This window comes from Panthera uncia (genome assembly GCF_023721935.1).
Source record: "Panthera uncia isolate 11264 chromosome A1 unlocalized genomic scaffold, Puncia_PCG_1.0 HiC_scaffold_17, whole genome shotgun sequence".
In the NCBI taxonomy this organism is placed as follows: domain Eukaryota; kingdom Metazoa; phylum Chordata; class Mammalia; order Carnivora; family Felidae; genus Panthera; species Panthera uncia.
In genome coordinates, this window is record NW_026057577.1 from 107,463,761 (window position 1) to 107,490,838 (window position 27,078).

Consider the following 27,078-nt stretch of genomic DNA (forward strand, 5'->3'; position numbering starts at 1 on the left):
GGTTTTGGAGTTAGATCTGGGTTCAAATTCAAGATCTGCTGTTTCCTAAGCCGTGTGACCTTGGAGAATTACTTAACACTGAACTTCTGTTTTATCAGCTATAAGAGGATGCTAATTCCTCTCAGCTTGTTATAAGGCCTAATGAAATATTTAATATATGACACATAGTAAGCACTCAATAAATGGTGGCTGCTATTTTCATGATTAGGATGACATAAGTAAATAGATGAAGGTCTATACTTAGCAAGAAACCCCTAAATTAAACTTGATTTACTTAAGTTGCTCTGTTGTTCTCAACTAAGCTCTAGAGTGACAATCCCCAGTTATTTATAAACTTAATTTATTTTTACATAGTACCATTAACAGTATTTGTTCAATTTAGTCAACATCTGGCTTTGCATAATAATCAGAAAACCTGATCTTTAAATACCATTCTGAGGACTCTAATGGAGTTTCTGAACAGATGGATTTGTATCTATGACTTTTTTCTCCCCTACCTGTTTGCCGGAGATCAGGACTCTGAAAAGAAAGCAGTGTAGTGCTATTCCCAACAGCTTTCCCCAGTGATTTTGGATGAAAATGCAACACTGTCCTTGGTATTTAATTACAGCTCAATGAAGATGTTAAAAACAACAACAGCAACAACAACAACAAAACCAAAATGGTGGTAGCGGAGGGGAGAGAAAAACACAGAATCTGGTTCTGGTGACATTGGTCATCTTCATTTTCTGTCAGCATCCTTAGCTCTTGCCCCTCTGTCTTATGCATCTGATCCCTTTGCCTCAGCAGGAGAAGACCCCAGCCTTTCCAGGGTCCCTGCAGAGCACTAGCCCTGCCTCCTTCCCATCCTCGCACTTTTATTCTAATGCAGCAACTACTTTTTATACTCAGGTCTGTAGGGAGTACATGACAGGATCTTCAAATGTTTGTTTATTTTTAAGAGAGAGAGAGAGAGAGAGAGAGAGAGAGAGAATGAATGTGAATGGGGGAGGGACAGAGAAAGAGGGAGACACAGAATCTGAAACAGGCTCCAGGCCCTGAACTGTCAGCAAGGAGCCCGTTGTGAAACTCGAACCCACAAACAGAGATCATGACCTGATCTGACACTTAACAAACTGAGCCACCCAGGCGCCCCTCCAAACATTTTTTATGTATTTATTTTTTATCAGTAATCTCTACACCCATTGTGGGGCTCGAACTCATGACCCTGAGATCAAGTCACATGCTCTACCCACTGAGGCAGCCAGGTGCCACCTCCAAATGTTTTTTGATCAACACTTAGTAAGCAGTAAGTTTTTTTGAGCACTTAGAACTAATGTATGTATATTTGATGATTATAAATTACACACATGTAATACTATAATAACATATTTACATTTTAAAGTATACCCTAAAATAGAATTTTTTTTTAAAAAATGAGACAAATACCTATAAATAAAAGTTCTGTTTCCCCCCTGTACTCCAATTGGATTATTTCTTGAACCCCTTGAGGTACATGCATCCTAGCATGGATTCAGAGTCCTCTCTTGCTCCCAAATAATTTAGGAGCATTGCTAGGAAAACAAAATGCCTGTCAGACTTTAGGTTTTTAGATAGTAGAATTTGATTAGGAGTTGTGTAGAGGACTTACATAGGTTATAGCTGTAATATTTAGCGAGATCAACTTTCCCCAAACTATAGTGTACCTGGGATCACCAGACCATTTGCATTTTCTGCCTTGAAGAAATTCTTTGCCAAGAAGACAAAAGGATAGCAGATGGAGATAAAAGAACCAAGATGGAATTTTTTTTCTAAGGGTTTTGGGGAGAAAACAGGTATGAAGAAATAATGATTTGCCCTAGTAAACCATGAACTGGTGACTAAGAAACACTTCTGTAGATTGTAAGTGCTAAAAGATTTCTATAAATAAGAGTTCTCCCTACATTGTGTGGTTACAAGAAGCTTTGGTCTGAGAAAATGAAGTAGGATTTAGATGAGTAGAGCAGAAAATAGCATTTCCTGCCATTTGGATATGTTGTTTTTCTGTTTTTTTTTTTTTTTTTTTTTTTTTTTTATATCTTACGTATTTGCTTGTATGTTTCTCAAATATAAGTATTACGTGTTCCCCATCATATCTTACCAGGCTTATTTAACCAACAGCTTTCTTACCATCCTTCCAATATTCTGGAATCCCTTTCCTCTTCCCTTTCTTCTTTTCCATCATTATTTCTTACCTGGACCCTGGATTATTACCTCAGCCTTTCTGCCTTCCTTCTTATTCCCACCTCCACCCGGGAGCCAAAGTGGATCTTTCTAAAATTTAAATCGGACATAATCTGCGTCTGTTTAAAATCATTCAATGTCTCCTCACTCCCTCAGTAAAAAGTTTGATTTCCTCTCCATAGGTTTTAAGGCCCTCTTTTGCCTAGATCCTACTTAACTTTCTAGCTTCACTCTTATCTCTCTTCTCTCTCTGAAATTAAGACTCTCCCAGATATATTAAACGTGCGGTCATGATCTTTGTATTTGTGTTTGCTACCTGAAACTCTTCTTTTTCTCCTGGCTAAGTTGTACCCATTTTTTTATGTCCCAACTTGAAGTCCACTTTCTTTGAAGCACATGCATGGTACCTGCTTAGTACTCTGCTTTCACCTGTTCTCATTCATACTTCTGGAATAGAACAGAGAGCACTGGATTTGAACTGGGGTGGGAAGGCCAAGGTTTGACTCTTAGTATTTGCTATTAGGAGAAATAACCCCTCCAAGTCTTAGTTTCTTTATCTCTAAAATGGGATGTGACCCTCTTTACAAGCCCATTGGGAGAATTTGTTGGTGCATGTAGAAGGATTCTGTAAGCACCAGAGCACCGTGCTCATGTAAATTGCTGTTGCTATTCCTGGTGCTGCTGCGGCTCCTCCCTTGCCTCTCCTCTGCCTCCCCCTTTCTGCCCATCTCTGTCAGTCTTTCTGCAGGGTTTTACATGGCTCTGTGTTTTTCTTTGTTTGTTTATTTGTTTAGGGGATGAAGACTTTACCAAAGAGATAACAGAGCTATTTTCCCAGCTTCATGTCTCCTCCAAACCTGAGAAGCTTACCAGGGTAAGTTATGCTTGGTGATTTTCACTTTTTTTACTTGTGTCAATTTAATGGATAAAGAATGTAAGGTTATAACTTTCTGGCAAGGATGTCACCAAATTGGGAGCTGTATTCTGAGTTCTGTGCCTTCTGCCTGCCTCCTGCTCTCACAGGTTAACATGCAAATTTCACATCTGCCCTGTCTGCCCCCCACATCTGCCATCCTCACCTGTTTTCATTTGGAACGCTGGCTTATTTGAAAGCTCAAATCAGGTCACAGTGTTGGCAGTACTCACCGGCCTTCGTGATACCAGTGGGTTCGCCTTTATGGAGGCCTCACTGTTGTCAGGGCTCTGAGTGATCCAAGGATGATGGAATGTGGCCCCTGCCCTTATAGGGCTGGATGGAGGGTAATGATTTCCCAGAGCCCAGTGACCAGTTAGCATGTGAAAATGAGCCTCCCGTGGCCTATGCCTGGGTCTTCGATGGTGATGCCTGAGCTGTTTTCACACGTATGAAACATGGAGGGCCTTTAGTCAAAGTGGGTAGGGAGCGCCTGTTTCCAGAGCAGTACTCATAGAGCATACTTGCCAGTCCAGCTCATGGGACACTATCCACTTGGTCTCGGGCTGCTTGCCATCTCTTCACCCACCTCTCCCAATCTCCAGAAACATCTCTGGACCAGGTAGCAGCAGATGCACATTGCTTCCTGGCCAGGATAGCCACCACAGTCACCTGCATACCGTAGGGTAAGGAATGTGATGCTTGATTTTGTTATCTCACTCTCCTTGCCTAGTGAAAAGGCTGCACTCCCCAAGCTATGCAGTCACCCCCCAGGCAGCTCATCTTCCTCATCTCCACTACAGCGCTTGACTATAGCACTTTTTAGCTTGTATCATAGTGGTTTTTTTGAGTTGGAAATAATATCAAACTTAGAGAAAAGTTGCATAAATAATGCAAAGAAATTCATATGTCTTTTATGCAAATACGTCTATTATTAACATATATATATATAATTTATACATTTAATCATTCGTGTTTGAGCATTTGTTCTCTTGTTACCTCTCACTCTCCCCCCCCCCCCCCCCGCCGTCCTTTCCCCTTCTTTACATACACATGCACCAAATGCACATACACACGTTGTTATTGGGACTATTTTGGGGAATAAATTGCAAACATGATAGCCCTTTACTCAAATATTTCAATATGTATCTGCTAAGAATATGGATATTCCTGTAGGTAACTGTAGTAATTATCAACTGCAGTAAATTTAACATCGATAAGATATTTTTATTTAATCTCTTGTCCACATTCTGGTTTGGCAATTGGCCCAACAATGTCCTTCATATCCTATTTTTCCCTCTAACGTTGAAGCCAGAACATAATCACGAATTGTATTTAGTTGTCATATACTTTGAGTCTCTTAATCTGTGGTAGTTCCTCACTTTTCTTTGTCTTTTGTGATGAGAAATACAAACCGCTTTCCCCCGTATAAAAATGGAGTATTCCTGATTTGGGGTTTGTCTGATGTTTTCTTATGATTAAAGTCATGTTATGCATTCCCAGGCAAGAGACTTAATAAGCAGTTTTATATCCTTCCTAGACTACACAATGTCCATCTTTCCCTTAAAATGATGTGTTGTCTGATTTCTCACTGTATGGTTACGAATTTTTTACTGCTAATAAACTTTCTGTGGGTAGACATTTTAAGACCAACAAGTATCCTGCTGTTCATCATAATGTCCCTCCATATTTAGCATCTATCCATGATTCTTGCTGCACCAGTGTTTACTGTGATGGTTGCAAAATGATGATTTCTCTTAACCCCAACACTTGCTCCTTATTTATCAGTTGGCTTTTGGCATTCTACTATAGTTAAGAGCTCTTCCTTCTTCTATTTATTTATTATCTATTTGTTATTTAATATCTCATGGAATTCTGTTTTTTTCCTTTGGTTTATAGTTCATTACTGTCCTTAATTATTTTGGGATTCAAATTGACCTTCAAACTGACTCTTGTGTGACATGCACTTAACATTTTTGGAGTATTTCCTTATTTTCTGGCATAACGATATTCTGGGCTCCTCTTGTACCTTCTGTACTCTAGCCCTGGAATCAGCCATTTCTTCAGGGAGCCATAGCTCCTTTTTAGTATTACAGGCTAAGACGTGGGTGCTAGGTGTGCTCATTGATATTGGGGTATCTTTGCCTCCAGGTCCTGTGGGCAGAGCTAGGAAATATACTTAAGTACACACACCCCCATATTTGCACATGTGCACACATACATATGTTAGAGGTCATGAATTTATGCTGGTAACTCCAGTTTCAGTCTGTCCCTACAGGAGTCTTCCTTGCCTTTCCTCATTACAGATTTGTATCTCTCATCTTCCACAATAATAACCCTGTCTCCTGACATTAGCACATTCCCTTATTTCCTCAATTCTATAATGCATCTGAAATAGTTTCATTGCTTTGCCCATGCCTACCTACTATAAAGCCAACCTATGAAAAGAATTTATGATTTATTTCCTTTCCCCCTACATTAAATTTTTGAATATATAGAGGCTTATGCTTCTAAAAGTCAAAACTAAACAATTCCTATCCACTTCCTTTTCCTTTCTAATACCAACTTTCTTGTTTTCTGGCATATCCTTCTTGTGTTTCTATTTTTAGATGAGTAGATAGATTTTGAAGATAAGCAGATCTATTTTCTTCTTATATAAAAGTTAACACACTGTCTGTGTTCTTGAGCACTTTGCTTTATTCACTTAACCTTATACATTATGTATTTTTATAAATTTATCACAGGTTATTTTTGATTTTTTTAATGTGTGTATCTTAGTTCCTATCCTAAACCTTAAATTTCTTCAAAGCTGGATCTGTGCTTTATTGGTCCTTAAAATCCCAGATCTACTGTCTCTTTGTGGTGTTGAGCAAGTTGTTTAACCTCTCTATGCCTTGGTTCCTTTAGCTGTGAGATAGGGTGATGTGGGGTTCTTTTGAGGATTTAATGTGTTAATGCATACAAAGGTCTTGGGAAGTCCCTGGCTCATAGTAAATGCTCACCATTGATGGTCCTATCTATAGAAGCTAGCCCAATATATTTAGGTGTTTGATAAATATACATATGTTAAGTAAACTTTATATTGCTAAGTGTTGGAGAAATACTAATGAAAAAGACCTAGTTTCTGTGCTCAAGGAGATCGTAATAATAAATAAACTATTTTAAAAAGGCAAGTAATCCTTATCTATTTGGTAGTTGTAGTCATTCTCTGCAAGTTGTGTTCACATTGTTTACATTTCATGTGTTGAGTCATAAGATATAGAATAGTTAAGGAGCAGGACCTGATTATTCCCAAGGATTTAATGGGAGGCTGTGTGATGTAGGGGAAAAGCAATGAAGCAGGAGTCTGAGAAAACAGGTCTGATTCTTACTCTGATGCATGTGATGTGGGCAAATCCCATTTCTTTTCTAGGCCTTTTCTCCCCCCGCTCTCCTCCCCCCCCCCCCCCCCAGCTGATGAAAACTAAGTGGTTGGAGAAGCTAAGCTCAAAGGTATCTTTAAAAATTTTTTTTTAATGTTTATTTATTTTTGAGAGAGAGATAGAGTGTGAGTGGGGGGGGGGGGGTCCAGAGAGAGAGGGAGACACAGAATCTGAAGCAGGCTCCAGGCTCTGAGCTATCAGCACAGAGCCTGATGCAGGGCTTGAACCCATGAACTGTGAGATCATGACCTGAGCTAAAGTTGGATGCTTAACTGACTGAGCCACCAGGCACCCCTCAAAGGTGTCTTTTAATTCCTAAGTCTCCAGGTCTCACCAATGGGAAGTTCCAGACTGAATTCTGGGTGTGAGGCCTGGGTAGTGTTGCCCAATTTTCAAAAGGTATGATAAATTACCTTGAGTTGGCACAGTAGTTCATAATGACTTCACTTAGTGTATTTATTATAAGAAAGATCATTTTGAGTATGTTTTATGCCTACTAAAATATCTCCTTCAAGTATATTACATTTATGGTATCAGTTTTCTTTTGCATGGCCTTATGTCTCCCCATTTTTCTTTTTTTAATTTGAGATAAACCAATCCCTGGTTTTTCTCTCATTTTCTCTCTTCAAAGGCTTTGCAGAGAATTTCACATACTATGTAGACTGTTAGTCAACTGTTAGGATTCTTTCCAGCTTCATCTCTCACTATTCTCTTCTATAAAAATCTCACCACTCCAGCCTCTTCTCCCATGCTTCTCCCATATTGGTCTTCGTTCTGTTCCTTGAGTACACCCACCTGATTTCCCTCTGCTTACAACTCTTGTCTAAATATTTGCATGGCTGACTCCTTTTAAACTTTAGATTTCAACTCAAATATCACTCCTCAGAGACCCCTCCTGACCACCCAAACCAAGTCTGCCTTCTGCTCATCCAGTCCACACTCTCCGTCTCTACATTTTATTTTCTTCGCTTATTTGTTTCCTAATTAATTGTCTTTCTGCACTAAAGAAGAGCAGGGCCATGGTTTATATAGGTACTTCCAGCACCTGGACAATGTGTAGTAAATATTTGTAATGAATGAACTAATTAATAAATGTACCCTCTGCTCTGGTCCTACTAGTTGCTTCACAGTTTTCTCAGCATACTTTGAGTTTTCTGTTTCCAGTCTTTTATATAGTTAATTCTTTTTTTTTTATTTTTATTTAATTTGAGAGGCTAATGTAGTTAAAGATCAGAGCCAAATTATTCCTGAGGGTTTTTGTGAGAGTTCCTGTGGTAGGAGGAAGAACCTTGAGGTGAATGTCTGGGTACATAGGTTCTGCTGTAGCTTATTCACGTTGTAGCCTCAGGTGTAGCCCCATCTATTGATCCTTAAACCCTCAACCCCAGTGCTGTATTTGTAATAAAACCTGTGATTCTCACTTCTTAGCTGGAATGGCTCTCATAGTCTTCTCTGAATTCGTATTGCCTGGTTACAGCTCTGAACACATTCTGTCTATATAAAGTTTCTCAAGTGGATGTCTTCATTTAATGACAATAAACCTTTTCTTAGAAGTCGGGACAGTCTCAGTGGCAAATGACAGAAACTCAAGTCAGACTGGCTTAAGAACAAAGGGGCACTCATTAGCTCAAGAACTAGAAAATCAAGAGCTTCAGGCATGGCTATCTATCCAGGAACCCCACCTACTACCCCCAACCCAATCCCCACACCAATCTCTTGACTCTGCTTTCTTCTGTTACAGCTTTATCATAGAGAATCTTTTCCACATGGTGGTAGGATGACTACTGGCAACATCAGGGTGACTTTTTTCCAGTTGAGTAACTCTAGCAGGAGGAGGGCCTCCCTTCCCTAGTAGTTTCATCAGATGTCCTGGTGCTGATGCCCATTGACCTGGGTTGGGTCACTTTTTGAAACATCATGAAGTAATCCCTGTATGGAAGGGGGATTAATTCTAGTAACTAAATCTGAATTGTTTGCCAACCCTTGGAGCCAGAGGATGGAAGCAACCCTACCCAAACCACATGAACTAAGAAAAATCTAGAACCCACTACCAAAAGAAAAGAGATAGGGATGCTGGCTAGGTAAAAACAGTAGCTGCCCTCCATAGCATGCCAGGCACTGTGCAAATTCAAACAAGACAGTCTGTAGCTATCCTATGGTAATGTTGTTCATGTATAGGAGATAGACACATTTAATTTCAGTGTCTTTGGTAAGTACTAAGTTGAAGGGGTGCTCAGGGGACCATGGACATACAGGGAAGGGTTGTTTACATGCCTTGTCTCCTGGAAGGTCTTTGAAAGTTACTTGGAAGAGACAATGTCTGGGTGGATGATTGAAAGAAAACTAAGAGCTGCCTTTATTTAGAAAAAAGAAAAGGGTGGGGAAGGGCATTGTAGCCTAAGGGAATAGCATGAATGAAGAACAGGCATTTATAGGCCATTATTATCAGATCTTAAAGTGGAAATGGTAAGAGATGAGGCTGGAGAAGTAGGTAGGGACTAGGTCATGGGTACTTCTTCAGTCATGTAAAAGACCATCATCTGGTTGAAGGGGAGCCATTGAAGGGAAGAGGAATGATCAGCCTACAAAATACCTTGATATGTATGTCCAGCAGGCAGTTGGAATACATTGTTTTCAGGAGAGGTGAGTGCTAGAAATAAGGATTTAGGAGCCAGCAGCAGGTAGGGAATACTTAAAATTACAGAGACAGGATGGGTTGAGGGAAGAGGGAGTGCGGTGAGGCTAGTAGAGAGCCAGGCTAGAACCCCAGGTAATGCTGGTGTTTAAAAGGCTGAAAAAGGAGTATCAATACATACAGAAGCCTGAGGAGGAATGCCCATAAGGTTGGGGGGAGAACTGGAAGAAGGCGGTATTTTGGAAGTCAAAGAAAACTAAAAACAACTCAAAGGCCCATCATCAGAGAATGGTAAGTTATGGTATATGTATAAAATGAGCTACTACATAGCAAGAAATAAGAATGAGCTACTGATATTTGCAACAACATGGATAAACCTAACAGACACTATATTGGGCATAAGAAGCCAGAAACCTAACAGACACTATATTGGGCATAAGAAGCCAGACACAAATTAGAATGGACTTAAAGTTTCATTTGTGTGCATTTTAAAGGCAGGTAAAATTAATTGAGACAGTGAGACAGAAGACTGGGTTACCTTTGGGCAAGGGAAGGGTGACTTGGTTTGAGCAATATTTTTTTTTTTTTAATTTTATTTTTTAAATTTACATCCAAATTACTTAGCATATAGTGCAACAATGATTTCAGGAGTAGATTTCTTAGTGCCCCTTACCCATTTAGCCCATCCCCCCTCCCACCACCCCTCCCGTGACCCTCAGTTTGTTCTCCATATTTATGAGTCTCTTCTGTTTTGTCCCCCTCCCTGTTTTTATATTATTTTTGTTTCCCTTCCCTTATGTTCATCTGTTTTGTCTCTTAAAGTCCTCATATGAGTGAAGTCATCTGATTTTTGTCTTTCTCTGACTAATTTCACGTAGCATCATACCCTCCAGTTCCATCCACGTAGTTGCAAATGGCAAGATTTCATTCTTTTTGACTGCTGAGTAATGCTCCATTGTACATATATATCCCACATCTTCTTTATCCATTCATCCATCAATGGACATTTGGGCTCTTTCCATACTTTGGCTATTGTTGATAGTGCTGCTATAAACATGGGGGTGCATGTGTCCCTTCGAAACAGCACACCTGTATCCCGTGGATAAATGCCTAGTAGTGCAATTGCTGGGTCATAGGGTAGTTCTACTTTTAGTTTTTTGAGGAACCTTCATACTGTTTTCCAGAGTGGGTGCACTAGCTTGCGTTTCCAGGTTTGAGCAGTATTGACTAGGAAGGGGCAGGGGGGTACCCTTTATACTGATGGGAATGTTCTGTATCTTGATCTGGGTCACAGTTACAAAGGCATATAGATGTGTAAACATTTCTTGAGTTGTGCTCTGAAGAGTTGTGCACTTTATGTAAGTTATGCCTTAGTTTTAAAAAAGGCAGAAGGGTTAGAGAAGCTCAAGAAGGGGAGTGAGTGGATGGCCGTGTTAAGTGTTGTAAAGAGAAGTGGTAAGGTAAGTAGATGGATGTATGGTAAGTGTATGTTCGGGTGAGACTGACTTACATGATGCTAACGTGTTCCTGGTAGGTGCACAATATGTATGATAACCTTTTGGTGAGCTGAATTGAATTGTTGATGGGCAGTAATCTTCTTCTTATTTAGGCAAGAAATAATGCCTATGAATGGATGAGTGCATCTCTGGCCAAGCCATTAGAAGCGAAGGAAGAAGGAGAAAAACAGTTGGAAACAGAAAAAACTGAGCAAATCAGTAAAAATTCAATAGAGGTACTAAAGCAACTAAGCCTTTTTTTTTTTTTTTTTTTTAAATGGTTTTGAGGTGTGAGTATTACAATCAGGGGCGTAGGCACCTTCTGTTTTTTTTGTACCACTGTCTGTAATGTCAACCTTGTAACCCAAGGTTATAGCAACCTTGTTCCAGACTGTAGGGTGAAAGGAGTGAAGAAAAAGAGACTAAGGGTGTTTGTGTGTTGTATCATGGAGAAAGTTCCCAGAAACTGCTACAAGACACTTTTAATCTAAATCTTTTGGCTCAAACTTAGTTACGTGGACACACCCAACTTTAGGGGAGCTTCTGTTTCTGCAGTTATGAGCCCAGCTGGAAAATGACATCACTACTGTGGTAGAAGAGGAGGTGTATTGAAGGGCAGCCATTGTGTCTGTTGCTTTCACGATCTGGAATCCTCCAGTATGTGAGAAACAAGGAATTCTTCATTTCCTCCGGGATAAAAACAATAATAACAAGGCTTTGTTTTGTTTTTCTTTTCAGGATATCCATGCATTTGCTATCCGGAGCCTAGCAGAATTGACTGCCTGCTCAATTGAACTGTTTCACAAAACAGCGGCTCTGGTTCTGCATGGCCAGAAGCAGGAAGTGACAGCCTTAGAAAGGAGCAGAGCCCTTTCCCAGTAAGTGTAAAGAGTATCCCTGTAAATGATGCACATTGGTTCAAGAGTTTTCTCAGCCTCTTTTTACTCTCAGCCTCAGAGTTTTAAGAAACTTTCCTCTCAAGAAGATGCCATTCACATTGTACCATTCACATGTTAGAGGTTTGTTCATTTTGGGTTTTAGTTATTAAATAGTCAGAAGTGTTGTTTCTTTTCGTGGAGCCGTAAGTCTACATTATAAATTTTTTTATTAACCGCCTGGTTGTTTTATTAATTCTTTTTTATTAATTGGTAATCTGAAAACTAGTTCTCAGGTTATTGGTTTTAATAAAAGTAGAATTTTACATAAGTAAAAATAGAGAGTAGTTCTAAGAACCTTAGTTCTTAATAATGGTGATATTTGTTAATGAGTGCTAATTTTGTGCCAGGTACCATGCTAAGGGACTTACATGTATCACTTCTAATTTTTACAACTCTAAAGGTAAATGATTAGTCCAGCTTTAAAAAAATGAGGAAACACAGACTCAAGAGAAATGTGATAATCTGCCCAGGTTGTGCAGACTGGGATTTAATCCCATGTCAGGCTAAGTCCCCAAACTCCCTTTCCCTCCGTCTTGCTGATTTTGAATAAAATTTCAAAAATATTATAAAGTAGATAGTCATAAGAGACAAAAAAAGACCTACTGCTTTCTGCTTTCTAAATAAATCTAATTAATGAGAATGTAATTGGGAAAAATTGTGTGGGAGTGTCTAATGTGTTAGGGTTGGGAGGGGCCCTTGATGTTTTCCACACCTCTTCTTTACCTGCAACTTCACCACCCCTCCACAACATCCCACAGAGGGGGCTGGTTTTGTCTTCACCATCCTTAGGATGAGGGACTCAACCCCAAAGTAGCCTGTTCTTTGGAAAAGTGGCTCTTTCCACTTTCCATTTATACATCTGTGTTTATATGTATACATATGCATATATATGTACCTGTACAGTAGGGGGGTGTGTGTGTATGTGTATAAGCATACACATATATATAGTTTCCCTGTTAATTATCAAGTGAGTTAGAATCCATGGAAACTGGGCTTTTGCTTGTGTACTGATATATCCCCAGTGCTTAGAATAGTACCTGGTACACAGAAGACTTCCAGTAAATATCTGTTGAATGTATGAATACATACCTACTTTACCTACGTTTGTAAATGGAATGTAGGATTTTTAAGTACTGTCTTATCTCCTGAAAATGTACTTTAGTTATTTCCTTTAACTTGGAAGTCTAGTACTTTCTAGAGGATTTTGTAGTAAAATGTTTTTCCAGGGACTGAACCTCCTCTTCCTGTAGCATGAATGTCTGCTCAAATGGGTCCACAGATGCATTAGGTAGTTGATGAAGACATATTTACTCCCTTAAAAAAAAAAGCTTTCTCCTTTCACATTTACTACCAAGAGTGATTTGTTTTCTTCCAACAGTTGTTAAATATAGCTTATTTTTAAAAAAGAGAAAAAGAAAAACAAAAAGAGGAGCCCTCCTGACTTTCCTCACTTCTTTCCTAGGATGACAGTTGCACTGTGTAAGGAGTTGTCTTCTCTGTCTAAAGAGTTCACCACCTGCCTAACAACTGCCGGGGTAAGAATTCATGCCTGTTCTTGCGCTGATGTCTGTTCTGTGGGGTGTTTTTTAGAGAGTTTCACTGAGGTAATTTCATACCAAAACATTTTCCCATTTCAAGTATACCATCCAATGGTTTTTTAGTATATTCACAGAGTTGTACGACCATAACCATATCTAATTTTAGACCATTTTCATCATCCCCCAGAAAACCTCCCGCCAGTGGCAGTCTTGCCGATTCCCTTTCCCTCCACAGTCTCCTAGCCCTCAGCAACACTCACCTATTTTCTGTCCGTAGATTTTCCTATTCTGGACATTTAATCTAAATGGGATCGTACAATATGTGATATTTTGTGTCTGTTGTCTTTCAGTTAGCATAATGTTTTTGAGGTTCATTCACATTGTAGTATGTATCAGTACTTATTTTTATTACCAAATAATGTATTTTAGGGATCTGTACCACATTTTATTTTTCTGTTTATCAATTCTTAGACATTTGGACTGTGTCTAGTTTTCAGCTATAATGAATAATGTTGCTGCAAACAGGCATGTGTGTTTTCATAGTAGGAGTGGAATTGGTGGATCATGTAGGTGACGTGGGCCTTGGAAGAACTGCCAAACTGTTTTACAAAGTGACTATACCATGTAACATTCTTGCCGGCAATGTATGAAAGTTCCAATTTCCTAAATCCTCATCAGCACTTGCTATTGTCTGTTTTTTTTTGTTTTTGTTTTTTTTAATTAGCCATCCTAGTAGTAGGTATGAAGTGGTATCTTGTTATGGCTTTTATTTGCATTTTCCTGATGGCTAATGATGTTGAACATCTTTTTACTTACTGTAGGCCATTTGTATGTCCTCTTTAGAGAAATAGCTTTTCTAGTTTTGCCTCCTTTTAAATTGGGTTCTTTATTTCATTATTAGTTATTTTTTTGTCATTTATTTATTATTTGCCTTTTTACTGTTTACCATTTATTATTGAGTTGTAGTAATGCTTTATATATTCTGTACAATTTCATTATCAGATACCTGATATGCATGTATTTTCTCCCAGTCCATAGGTTGTCTTTTCACTTAATCTTGATAGTGTCTCTGCACAAAAGTTTTTAATGTTAACTTGTCATTGTTCTCTTTTATGACTTGTACTTTTGGTATTGTCTCTAATGAATTATTGCCTAACCCAAGATCATGATTTACTCCTACGTTTTCTTCTAAGAGTTTTGTTGTAGCTCTTACCCTTAAGTCTATGATCCATTTTGAGTTGATTTTTTATGTAGGGTATGAGGTAGGGGTACAACTTGATTCTTTTGCATGTGCATATCCAGTTTGCCCAGCATCATTTGTTGAAAAGTTTTTCCTCATTGAATTGTCTTTGCCCTTTTGTCCAAAATCAATTAACCATTGATATATGGGTTTATTTCTGGACTCTCATTTCTATTATTGATTTTATTTGTGTGTATCCTTACGCCATTGGCATATTGTCTGGATTACTATAGCTTTGTAGTAAGTTTTGAAATCAAGAAGTGTAAATCTTCCAATGTGGTTCTTCTTTTTCCAGATCTTTTGTCTTTTTGGAACCCTATGCATTTCTTCTGTGAATTTTAGGATCAGCTTGTCTATGTCTAAATGATTTTTACACCTTATTTTTGTGTTCTTTTTATGGAGTCTGCAGTATATTTTATGCTGCCCTCTGAGACCTGTGCTGGAAATTTAGACCTTGATAAAATAAAAACTGCACAGTGACTACTAGTTTTAAGGAGCAGCGCCTTACTTAGACTATGGTAGTCCTCATATTCTGCGGTTGCCAGCCAGGAGCAGAGTTGTAATTAAAACAGCTAAAGTTCTTTTTTTTTTTTTTTTTTTTCTTTCTTAGAGGAATTGTAAAAATGTACTTAAAGTGTGTAAACTATGGAACATGATTCAGAAATCAGTAATCATGAATTAGGATAGAATCAAGGGCATTTTAAATGAGCAGATAAAAATCACTTTGTAGTAAAACCAAGTTCATAGATACAGAGAACAGGTTGGTGGTTGCCAGAGGTGGGGGGGTTGAGGATGGGTGAAATGGGTGTAGGGGATTTAAAGGTATAAATTTCCAGTTACAAATAAGTCATGGGGATGTAATGTACAGCATAGTGACTGGTTAATAATTTTGTATTGCATATTTGAAAGTTGCTAAGAGAATAGATCTTAAAACTTGTCTTCACAAAAAATTTTTGTAACTGTATGGTGACAAATGCTAATTAGGTTTATTGTGGTGATCGTTTTGTAATATATGTAGATATCAAATCATCTTGTACCCCTGAAACTCATATGGTATTGTATGCCACTTATACCTCAATTTAAAAAAAATCCCTTAGTAGTAAGTATTTAAGGGTCAATGTGGCAGCAATTTCTGGGCCCTTAAACTTATTTTAGTTAAGAGCATAGCCCAAATTAATTTTTCTTAGTTTATGAGTTTAGATTATTCCTGTAAGGGATAATCCTGGGATTATCTCTTTTCCCCTTAATATTGTCTTTAATAGAGCTTCTGGGATTCTTGAAGTTAATCGTGGGAGCTGGCCAAATCTTTCCATGTGTTTCATAGAGATACTTTAACCCAGCAAGTCAAATATAAGGTGCTAGCACATGCGAATATTAAATTTACATTAGTTATTTCCATGTTTTACAGACGCCCATCTTAAAAACCATTGAGTATTTTGAGCGCATGTTACATATGCATATCTGCATATTTTGTTTTAAATTTGCTCTAAAGTTTTCTGGTCACATGTTTCATCATTTCTACCCTTTCTTCCAAAATGAAGATACTTTTTAAAGTCAATAAAAAACTACAAAGGAGTAAACTCTCAATTGGATGGCACGGGAAGATATAAAGGAAATTAAAAAAAAATTTTTTTTCTAATGTTTATTTATTTTTGAGAGAGAGAAAGAGACAGAGCACGACCGGGAGAGGGGCAGAGAGAGAGGGAGACACAGAATCCGAAGCAGGCTCCAGGCTCTGAGCTGTCAGCCCAGAGTCGGATGTGGGGCTCGAATTCATGAACCGTAAGAGATCATGACATGAGCTGAAGTCGGATACTTAACTGACTGAGCCATCCAGGAGCTCCTTTAATTTTTTTTGATGCTTACTTATTTTTGAAAGAGAGACAGTGCATGAGTGCAGGAGGGGCACAGAGAGAGGGAGACACACGATCTGAAGCAGGCTCCAGGCTCTGAGCTGTCATTGCAGAGCACCATGCGGGGTTTGAACCCACAGACTGAGATCGTGACCTGAGTCGAATTTGGACACTTAACCGAGCCACCCAGGTGTCCCTAAAGAAGGAAATTTAAAGCACTTTTAGAGATGATATTTTGCTCTTTGTCAGTCCAGACATTTTCTATACTTATGGGTGTGTATGTATATGTGTGTGTGTAATTTTCAAAGTGGGATCACAGTCTGCCTACTGTATGTATATATATATAGATCTATATCTATATCTATATCTATATCTATCTATATCTATCTATCTATCTATCTTTTAATTTGCTGTGCTCACTTAATACTGTATCCTTTATTCTAGGTCCAAGAAAAGGCAGACATCCTTAATCCCCTAATCACTGCTGTATTTCTAGAGGTTAGTAGTAATTATGTGTAAGTCTCTAACTTTTAGGGCATTATGTATTATTAATCCACTCTTCTTAAGTCTTTATTTTTTGGCATTTTTGTTTTTTTCACCAGATTGGTAGTTTAGCCATGTTGATACAGATATGACCAAAATGGTGTTGATACAGATAGGACCAAATGCCTATCCCTGTTCATTATTTACAAAGCATAAAGATGAAGCTGCTGTGTAAAGTTCAAGGAAGCAGTAGCCTGTCATTATTTAGTTTATCCATTGGCAGTTGATGGACGATGCTTAGTAACAAAACACCTTCTCTGGACCAGTGGGGTAAACTTGAAGGGCTGAAAATTACAAACAGGCAAACACTGCTTCTCAAAGAACTAACATTTATACAGGGGAGATTTGTTACAAAACAAAACATTTTGTTGTGTCGTTTCCTTGCCAAGAAATTTGCCTTGTTTTGTCAAAGGTACCTGTGTTCACATAATCCTCATCAGTCTATTTGATTTAAGGAGGTGGGTGGTTTAAGTCCCCTGGGAAGGGGTTTGTCAGAAGATCACGTGATCGATTATTGCCTGCTTGTGTGACACTTTCTGTATTCCATGTGTTAAAAACTCTATTTTGTAAATGGTGCCAACAATTTAGACATTTGATGATCTGTTTAAAATGTATTTATGTAAGTTGGGGGAGATAATTGGTTAGGTTTTAATCATGTATTGAAAATAATTTTTAACTACTAGACTGTTCTTTAGTTTTAAATTCTTTTAAAATTATCACTCAGGAAATGGTTTTTAATTCCTTAACTACACAGTTTTTCTTGAATATCAAAGTAATTATTCTGCTCACTTAGTTGTTTTTTTTTTTTTTAAAGTTTGTGATTTAGTAGATGGGAGAGTGGTATAGGTGAGAAGTTTGCAAACCAGGAGTCCGGTCCAGGATCTTTCCTGATTTGCTGTATGACCTTGGACCAGGCATTTACCTTCTTGACAGTCTTCTTATCTTTATGTGCAGTGTAAGAGATTTAACTAGATGATCTCTGGGGTCTATTTTGGTTGGAAAATTTGGCAGCAAATGTCACATTAAAGTTTAAATAGGAGTACATGCTATTGATAAATCCAAAAAAGGTAAACTCATTTGATGGGTGTTCCTTATTGCTATTTGGACTTGATTGTTCTTGTTTACACATTTGAAACACTCTTGTCCTTGAAATTATGCGTCTTTATCTTAATGTGATGAAGTCTCTATTATTCTGGAAGATCAGAACTTGTCAGATACAAATGAAGTCTGGCAAACTCTGAGCATGGTGATTCTGTAATGCTTCTCATAAATATGTCTCTTGTACCAGACGGAAATATATCTACACTGTATCATCTTTAAAAGCAGTTTCAAACTGAATAGGGACATTTTGTTCCTATTTGTAGTACCTATCTTGTATTCATTAATTGTGTTGAGTCCACGAAAGAAGAGCTGTCATAATGGACTGGAAATCTGATTGGTGTAATAATATTCAAAGCCTTGTAAAATCCACTGAGGGATTGACTAAAATGCTGTGACAGAATCTGCCCATTTAGTAAAGGAATAAATAAGCTTCAAATGCCGAATTGAGCAGGATGTCAAAAAACAGCTACCATTTCTGATGGACAAGTTGGACAGAAATGCTAACATTGTTTTTTGGTACTGTCATATCCTAAGACCTAGATCGTTCTTTCCTCTGTGGCTTTTATTAGCGTGGTTAGTTTGTGCTTTTATTTGCCAGGCTACACATTCACTTAAATTGTAAAAGTGAATCTGTTTTCTTGTTGTCTTTTGGTATATTTTCCCTTTTAAGCGACCGTGCTATTTATTTATTTATTTATTTATTTATTTATCAATCTTGACAGGCATCAAACAGTGCTTCCTATATTCAGGATGCCTTTCAGCTGCTCTTACCTGTGCTGGAGATCTCTCTCATTGAGAACAAGACCGAATTACCAGAGGCATGAGCTGCAGGCTCAGGACCTTCATCAGAACGTTGAAGAACAGAGAAGACTCAACCCAGAACTTGTAATGGCCAAGAATGCCACTCTCTCTTGGGTACCCCTGAAAAAGCGAAGGAGAAAGGATTATTTTTAGTGTATAGGATTTAGGCAGGAAAGCAGGTATTCAAAGGTTTGCTGCCTTCCCTGCTTGGCTGAAGTATTCAGGTCTTCACACTGCTCTTCCGAGCTGTTACAATTATTAAATTATTTGAAAAGAAACTTTTATAGAAAGTTCAAGACTGATAGCTCTAGATAAAGGTTAATGGAATACTCAGGCAAAAATATTGGTCTTTCTTGGACATGATGCGAAACACTAATAGTTTTGTCATGGTTATATATGATTTTGCAGCCCATGGATATAATTGGTTTGGAGCGAGAGAAAGAACAATTTAGTATTCTACAATTCATGTGCTCAATCTATTAATGCCATGTCCTTTCTCCTTTCTATAATAAAATCTGTGGCTTTGAGAAAACGGTATATAGAAACTGTAATGATCACCTTTAATTGCCTAAATTCTTGGAATTCGTTAGGAAGTTTCACGTGCTCTTAAATTCTCAGTAGGTATTTGGTACTGAGGAAATGTACTTGAAGCCACATGAATTAACTACAGCAAAGTGCCCTTTGGCTTCAAATTGTTCTCCTACCCTGAGGTGACAGGCTTCAGTTATAATTGAGCCCCACTCGCCTGGGTTCCAGACCAATAAGTGCACCTTAGAGAAACAGTTTCGTGTTTGCAGGGATCGGTATTCCGAGTCCCTCCAGGATGTTTCTCACGCACACGTTATGTGCAGGAGAAATTCTGTAATGCCAGCTCCAAAGGAGTATGGAAGTTCTTTCAGTAATGGGGTTTTCATTATTTGAACATTGCTGAAGAGGACTATACAGTCCCATAGAGATGATGTTCATTTATAACAGGATTTAACCTGTACGACACAATTTGGTTTTCTTTAATCTTTTTTGTTTTGTTTTAATGTATTCCTTAGCATGTTTATAAATACAGCTTTTATCCTTCAGATCTTAAGCCTTCTTTTGCTCTCTTCAACAATGTAAGAGGCTAATACGGTGTTATCTTCGTAAAAGTTATTTGGTGTCCACTCTTTTTAAAAAAGAAGTCTCCAGCTTTGTGGTTGGAGGTAACTTTTCTGAGTGCTACTGCTCATCTTCTAAAACCTTTAAATAAAATAATTGTGTTGGTCAGTCATTTCACTTTTCCATACATGAGCCCCAGTATCTTTTTCAAACCAAAGAAATAGCAAAGCAAAGCTCTTATTAGCACTTGATCTAATTAGAGTTGACTGATCTCAACACTGTTTCTATATAATCGCCGTATTTGGGGGTAGGGGGCAGGTTGTAAGTGAGGAGGAAATAGACTTGAGCTAAAAAGTTACACCAACAGCACTAAGATTTTACTGTGCTTATATTCTGTTCTAATATGATCAGAAAAGTTTTTGAACATTCCTTTTTTTAGATAAATTTCATCCTTCCCAAATGTAATGCTGAAATTTCAGAAAAACAAAACAAAAAAGTTGCCTGCGGCTAATAAAGCTGGTGTTCCCAGTCCTGGTTTGTTGCCTCAAGCCCAGTTGCTGTGTCTGAACCTGGATCCTCTGAGTAGGGTATTCCTTGAGCAAGGTTTAGGAAATGGCCACACTGCCAACCACCCATCTGTACTCTTGTACAATGGCAGTTTACAGTTTTTACTTCCCAGTCTAGAAACCTAGCTAAGGATTTTCTTTCAAGAAGAGGGATATAGATATGGGGGACAGAGCAGTGACTCTTTTTATGTGCATATCCTGATTTTGACCAGTTTTAGATTAGACCTTCCAAAAGGCAGATGTGACTATTTGCCTCTTTTTTCTTACTTTACCCTTTCATCAGCTTCCCCCACCCACCCAAATGTTTTTTAATGGATTTAGGGGACCATCGGTGAAACAGTGATGAAAGGACCAATTAATTCTGAGTAACAATTGCCTTTCACCTGAAATATAATGAGAAAGAATGAAAGTTCATTGATTGAGTACAGACAGAAAAATAAGAGCATAAAAATTCATTGGCAGGTGAAAAGGTAAATTCGGGGGATACTTTGGAACCTATTGGATTATGGGGATTATTGGATGGTGTGTGCTTCATTATTCTGTGATGATACGTAGTCTCATGGTGCTATTTCTTTTAAGTTTTTTTGTGTCTAAGGTTCACTGCTGTGTCTTTATATGTACTATGCTCCCTCCTTCCCAATTCACTGAACACCGATGTGTAGTTATTACTGGGGTAAAGTGCTTCTTTTCCTAGTATTGGGATCTTTAAAGTCTAGGATTAAAAGAGACTTCATTAATTTGGTCCAAAAGAAATGAAACATCTACCAACCAATTCTTGTTTTTTCTTTATATAATACCTTGCAGATGTGTTAACGATAAGTTATATTTACCTTACTTGCTGTTGATAGTTTTTGGGTTTTTTTTAAGGCAGAGATAACCTAGATTGACGGGCTTCTGAAGTCTGAAACTGTAATCATATGGCTGGCATTCACAGAAGTCTGAAGTCAGTGTTGATGCACAAATGTGGATTTTATAGTCCTATAGTCAGGGAACAAGTCTTGTCTGTCCTACCCCGAACGAGGACCCTCTCCTTTGTACTTGTTTTTAATCTAAATTTCTATTTGAAAGAGAGATGTTTTATAAGTAGTTGCTATTGATGTCCTCATTTGAGAGAGAGAGACATCTTTTGTATTTTTAGATGTAGTCTGAATTTTAAAGGTGGGACTATTCCCCAGGTTGGAAAAACCCAGATCAAAATCGTGGGTAAAATTAAAGCCACAGGGGGCACTCAGCATGGTATTTCACAAATGTCAAAGATTGAAATCCCTTACTATGTCTTACCAATATAACACGATGTTCATTTTCATAAAAGACTTAAAATGAAGTGTTTGAGAAACAAAGTTCTAAAAACAACAAACCTTAATATGTCATCAGGGTGTGTGACTAATGTGAGAATTTTGAAAACCTGCCCAGTAATATCATTTTGCACCTAATACTCCGTGAGTACCGTGCACTCATTTCCCCATTTTACTTGCAGCCCATCCTTGATTGTTATTATGTCATCTGGCCAAACCCCAAAGTCCCTTCATGTCTGTCGCTTCCCCAATCAGCTCTTTAGGAAATATTTTTTTAACAATTGAAGTATTCTCTGAACTCATCGGTCTTAGAAGCTTACACTGGTACCACTGTCTGAGCAAAATCTCTGCCTTTTAGCTGCGGAGCTCTTCAGGAAAGGAAGTGGGGCCATTGCTCTGTTGTAATGAATTCTGGCTGAGTTGGGTGGACTTATCTCAAATCTAGTTGTAATTGTTGGGTCTTCAACTTTGCAGATGTTTGCCAGATACATCCATCGAAACTCTCAAATTGCTCCTTTTGGTGGCTCGTGTTTTAAGGGGCCAGTTTCTGCCATTTACATAACTACAGAATGATCTATTGTTCGTCAACTATGAGTACTTAGAAAGAGGAAACCAATGTGTGGAGCAGCTTGAGTACCAGACACCATGGAATATACTTTTGCTTGTAATTCTCACAACTGCTATGCCCGGGGTAGGCCACTGGCACCCTAGTTTATGGGCCTGCGGGATGGTGTAGAAGTTAGGAGCAAGACAGACTCAATCAAACATGGACCTCAGCTCCCTCATGTTCCAGCCTGTGGTCATGAACAGGTGACTTTAATCCCTTAAATTGCAGTTCTGTCATCTGTAGTCGATCTCAAACAGCACTTGTATTCTAAAGTCGCTGACAGGATTAAATAAATGATCTGGATACAGTGCTTCGGAAAGTGCCTGCCACATGGCAATACCAGCCGAACGCACATTAGCAGGACCCTGTTCTGAACGTTTTGTACTAATCGAATCTGCACAACAGCTCCACGAGCTAGGCACTGCTGGCATGCCCATTTATGGATGAAAAGGCCGAGGCACAGAGGTTAACTAACTTACCTGCGATCACATAGTCAACAAGTGGTAGAGTCAGGCGTCAAACCCCGGGCAGCTTGGCCCCAGAGTTCCATTTTCAACTGGGGCGCCACACAGCCATGGTGACCTGCCAGCACAGAAAACCTTTAACAGCGATTTAGCTGCTTCACTATAATGGTTAGGAAACAGACTCAGAGGGTTAAGTGACCTGCTCAGGATGTGGCAACTACGAATGACAGCGCCTGCAGGGTGAGCCCAGGTTGTTTGGCTCCCAAACTCAGGTTTGTTCTATTTTATTTTTTTAAGGGGAAAGGCTTGGAGGTGCCTGTCTAGTGAGAAATACCTGGGGCGGGCATCTGGGCACATTATCTAATGCCCACCAGGAGTTGGCACGGAAAGGGTGGTGCGCTGACAAGTCATGTTTGCCACAGCAAGAACAGAGATCGCCATGAAGTCAGAGCATCTGTATCAATTAGTGATCAAAAAAGGAGAGAGGAGTATACGGATGGTCATGGCAGCCTGATTTTGTCACAGCCCCAAACTGGGAACTGTGCAGATCTCCTTCAGTGGGTGGATGCTTGAATGGTGGTACGTCCATACCACAGATAACTACTCAATAATTAAAAGGAATAAACTATTGATGCATGCAAGAACTTGGGTGAATCTCGAGGGAATTATGCTGAGTAAAAATAATCCCCAAAGGTTGCATTCTGTATGTTCCATGTATATAACATTGAAATAAATTTGTAGAAATGGAGACTCAATTAATAATTGCTGTGAAGTTAGGAATGGAGATGAGGGAGGAGATAGGTAGGTGTGGCTTTAAAAGGGCAACAGAATCATATGACTTCACTCATCTGAGGACTTTAAGAGACAAAACAGATGAACATAAGGGAAGGGAAACAAAAATAATATAAAAACAGGGAGGGGGACAAAACAGACTCAAATATGGAGAACAAACTGAGGGTTACTGGAGGGGTGGTGGGAGGGGGGATGGGCTAAATGGGTTAAGGGGCATTAAGGTATCTACTCCTGAAATCATTGTTGCACTATATGCTAACTAATTTGGATATAAAATTTTAAAAAAATAAAAAGGATAACAGAAGGGATCCTTGTGGTGATGGAGTACCTTGACTGTGGTGGACACAGACCTACTTGTGATGAAGTATACAGAATTAAACACACGAGTACAAGGAAAACAGGAGTCTGAGTGAGTTAGGTGGACTGTATCATTGTCAATATCTTGGTTGTAAAATTTAATTTTGCAAGATGTCACCATTGGGGGAAATTGGGTGGATGATCCACAGGATCTGTCATAATTGCATATACATCTACAATGATCTCAGTAGCTATTTCAATTAAAAAAAAAAAAAAAAAGGGAGAGGGCTTTGGGTCCAGGGAGCTGAAGAGTGAAAAATGTCTGGATTTAACAAAGCTCTAGGGCACCTCTCTCTCACGTGAACATCCCTATCACAGGCACTCCACTCAAAGCAGGGATGGTGGCAGATGTGGTTCTGTCAGGCTCCTCTCAATAAGCAGGCACTTTGGTAGCAGGTGTCAGGATGTATTGAAGTCCAAAGTGGGAGAGAGAACTAAGATCCAACATGAGAGAAAATATACAATAGCAACAATCACAAATAAATGCTGCTGAGTTTTTCTTCTGCATTTTGTAATTCTTCGGGATCAGAGGAGACCTTTGGGGTGGTTCTTGGTTTTCGTAAGATCAGGGTTTGCATGGCTTAAAACGGGGGCTGCTCAAATGGAATTGGGATGGGGGAACATTGCCACCTAGTGTTGGTGGGCCCCTCAATCGTCAGTGGCCGTTTAAAATCCACTTCCATTTGTGATCCTTCCTCTGCTCATTTCCCCTGAGAAGGCAGAACAGCAAAGCGTTTTAAGAGCCAGGGTGAGGCTCTGGAGTCAGCCAACCTCTGTTCAAATCCCCTCACCGCCTCTTCCTGGATGGTGGAAGTGACCTGCAGAGCTGGCCAACCTCTCTGCACCTCGCTTTCACGATCTGTAAAACGGGGCTGGCACCTGCCTCACGGAGTTGGGTCAGGTAATGTCCTCATGTGCTTGGCACAGAGCCTGGCCGCAGCAATCACTCCATACACGTCAGTTCTGAGGATTATGACTCTAAGATGTCAGAGGATATTATGAGGCTCCAAAAGCTTTCTGACACTCTGCAAGCCAGATTTGTTTCTGTCTTCATGGTGAGACTCTGGGGCCTCTCATAGGCTGAGAGCAGAAAAACTGGGCTTTTTGCCTTAGTCCTTTGGCGTCTCTTTTTGAGTCTCTGTTTCCTCACCCACAAAATGGGAGTAAGTAATTACATCCGCCTCTGTTTGCCTCATGGCATCTTCTACATGTGTTAGGATAATGTATATGATTGCACTTTAAGGAGAATAGGCACCATAAGGCCTAGAATGTTGAAAGATATTCTGGAGTAAAAGCTTACTACTCTGAGACTGTGTAATGTAAATAGTGTCTATCTCGCAGAGTGAGGATTGATGTGGAACACAGTTAGTCTGGCATCTCCTCCCTCTCTACCGCCTCCCCTTCCCCCCCCCCCCCCCCAGGGCTGTCCTCACCATGGTCACATGTCCTAGCTACAGAATCCTAAGTTTCTGGTCTGGGAGTGTGAGACCCAACAGCAGGAAAGGAATGTAGTCGTGGGGGGAGATAAACCCCATGACCAGCTTCATTCTAGCCCCTCCCCCCCAGCCAGTTTGAACCTGTCAGATTCTGCTTGTTTCCTTCATCCTGGAGTCAAAGCTATGGGCTGGGTTTAATTTCCCCACTGCACCCGCATCCCCTTTGTGACTAATGAGCTCTGCTTAGAGAGTTACTTTCGAGAATGGCAGGAAGGGGTCTGGGATCCTGAACAGCTTGGAGGCCTGGTGATGATATTCCTCTGCGTAGTTGGTTTCTCTTGGGGCTCTTTCGAGCTACTCCCCCACAGAAGGCATGATTGCTCACATTTCCAGTGCCCAGTGCCCATAATACGTCAGCTCTTGCATAGACAAGTCAACAGTACAGTAAAAGGAGACAACCGCTGGCCTGTCCTCTCCAATCAATACAGGTAAAGTCTGATGCTGTCTGCGGATAACTGTAAGATGGGGCATTTGAGGTCTGAGGGAGTCAAGAGGAGTGTCCAATCAGCTGGTAGGTGGCTCTAATCAAATGTTCTCCCTGTGGGTCTTTTCTGGGGCCGCTCAGGTTCTCGAGAGAGTGGCACCCCTCTTCCCAGTGGATCAGGTAGACACCTCTCAGCTGACAGAGAAGATATTTCCTAATCCTCTCTAAGGCCTTCTCCATGCAGGGGAGAGGCTGACCCTGGTGTGAGTCGTAATGGCCCTGATCGTGATTGGAGGGCGTCTGGAGCTACTACTCTGGAGGGAATACCCTGATTGTGCAGTCACCTGACTTCCTGTAGCACAGTGTTGAGACCACAGACTTGGGGGGTCAAATTGATCTGAGTTCAGTTTCTGCCGAAGCCACTTCCAGCTGTGTCACCTTGGGCATTGTACCTTTTAAGCCCAACTTCCCTGCCTGTAAAAAGGGTTAAAATAAGCACATTCCTTGTTGGGATGTTTTGAGTTTACTCAGAATGGGCTATTCGATTTGCAAAATGAAAACGCAGGGTTCCTTCTTCAAAAAGCAAGAATAAAGCTTATCTGCTTCCCCCACAGTCCCTCTCTTGGCCTGTTGCAGTGTTCTTTATTTGCTATTGAATGTTGTGCTTCCTCAGGCACAGGGGTACTTTCCGGGTAAGTGCAGATCCTTACAGGTGCCCAGGGTCCCACCCCAAGGGTGAGTGTAAGCCAAGGCTCCAAGCCCCCAACACATATTTCACTGTCCTATCAGACTTTACTTACTAAAGCTAAATTCAAGGGAAAATCATTGGGCATCTCAAGATGGTGACCACAGAGCTTTAAACCCCCAAATGTAGGCCCTTCTGAGTGTGGGCCTTATGTGGCTGTATTGGTGGCAGGTCCTGAATCTGGCCCTGAACCCGCTTGTGAGCATTTAGCACAGCCTCTAGCCTGTAGGAAGGACTCAGCACACGGTCAGTAGAAAAAGCCCTAGCTTTGCTCACCGGTCACCTCAGGAACCCCACAGCTCAAGCCTTCACTTGAGCTTTGCATCTGCAACCTGGCTAATGGGAGAGTCAGGGAAGGTGTTAGGATCCCCTTTGTAGCAAGGGGGAAACCGAGGCCCAGAGAAGAGATAGGACTTGGCATGTTCACCCTCTAATTGGTTTCAGAGTCAGACGCGAGTGATAATTTCTAGACTCTCAACCAGTGCTGAGCATCTCAAGTTCAGTGTCCATGCTGGGCTTCCTTACGTTACCTGGCGTACACAGCTCCTGCCCGTGCAACCC

The 27,078-nt window shown here is 39.9% G+C and overlaps 1 protein-coding gene across 2 annotated transcripts in view; it reads left to right on the top strand.

Annotated features, from left to right (window-relative positions):
- The window catches only part of FAM114A2 (family with sequence similarity 114 member A2), a 33,994-nt gene extending 12,337 nt beyond the window's left edge, over positions 1–21,657 (top strand). For both annotated transcript variants that reach the window (XM_049647950.1, XM_049647951.1), the window contains exons 9-14: positions 2,997–3,076; positions 10,782–10,904; positions 11,407–11,546; positions 13,069–13,141; positions 16,682–16,735; positions 18,604–21,657. In XM_049647950.1, coding sequence (XP_049503907.1) covers positions 2,997–3,076; positions 10,782–10,904; positions 11,407–11,546; positions 13,069–13,141; positions 16,682–16,735; positions 18,604–18,705 — 572 coding nt within the window. In that variant the 3' untranslated portion in view covers positions 18,706–21,657. The remainder of the gene's footprint in view (positions 1–2,996; positions 3,077–10,781; positions 10,905–11,406; positions 11,547–13,068; positions 13,142–16,681; positions 16,736–18,603) is intronic.
- Positions 21,658–27,078: the final 5,421 nt, after the last annotated feature.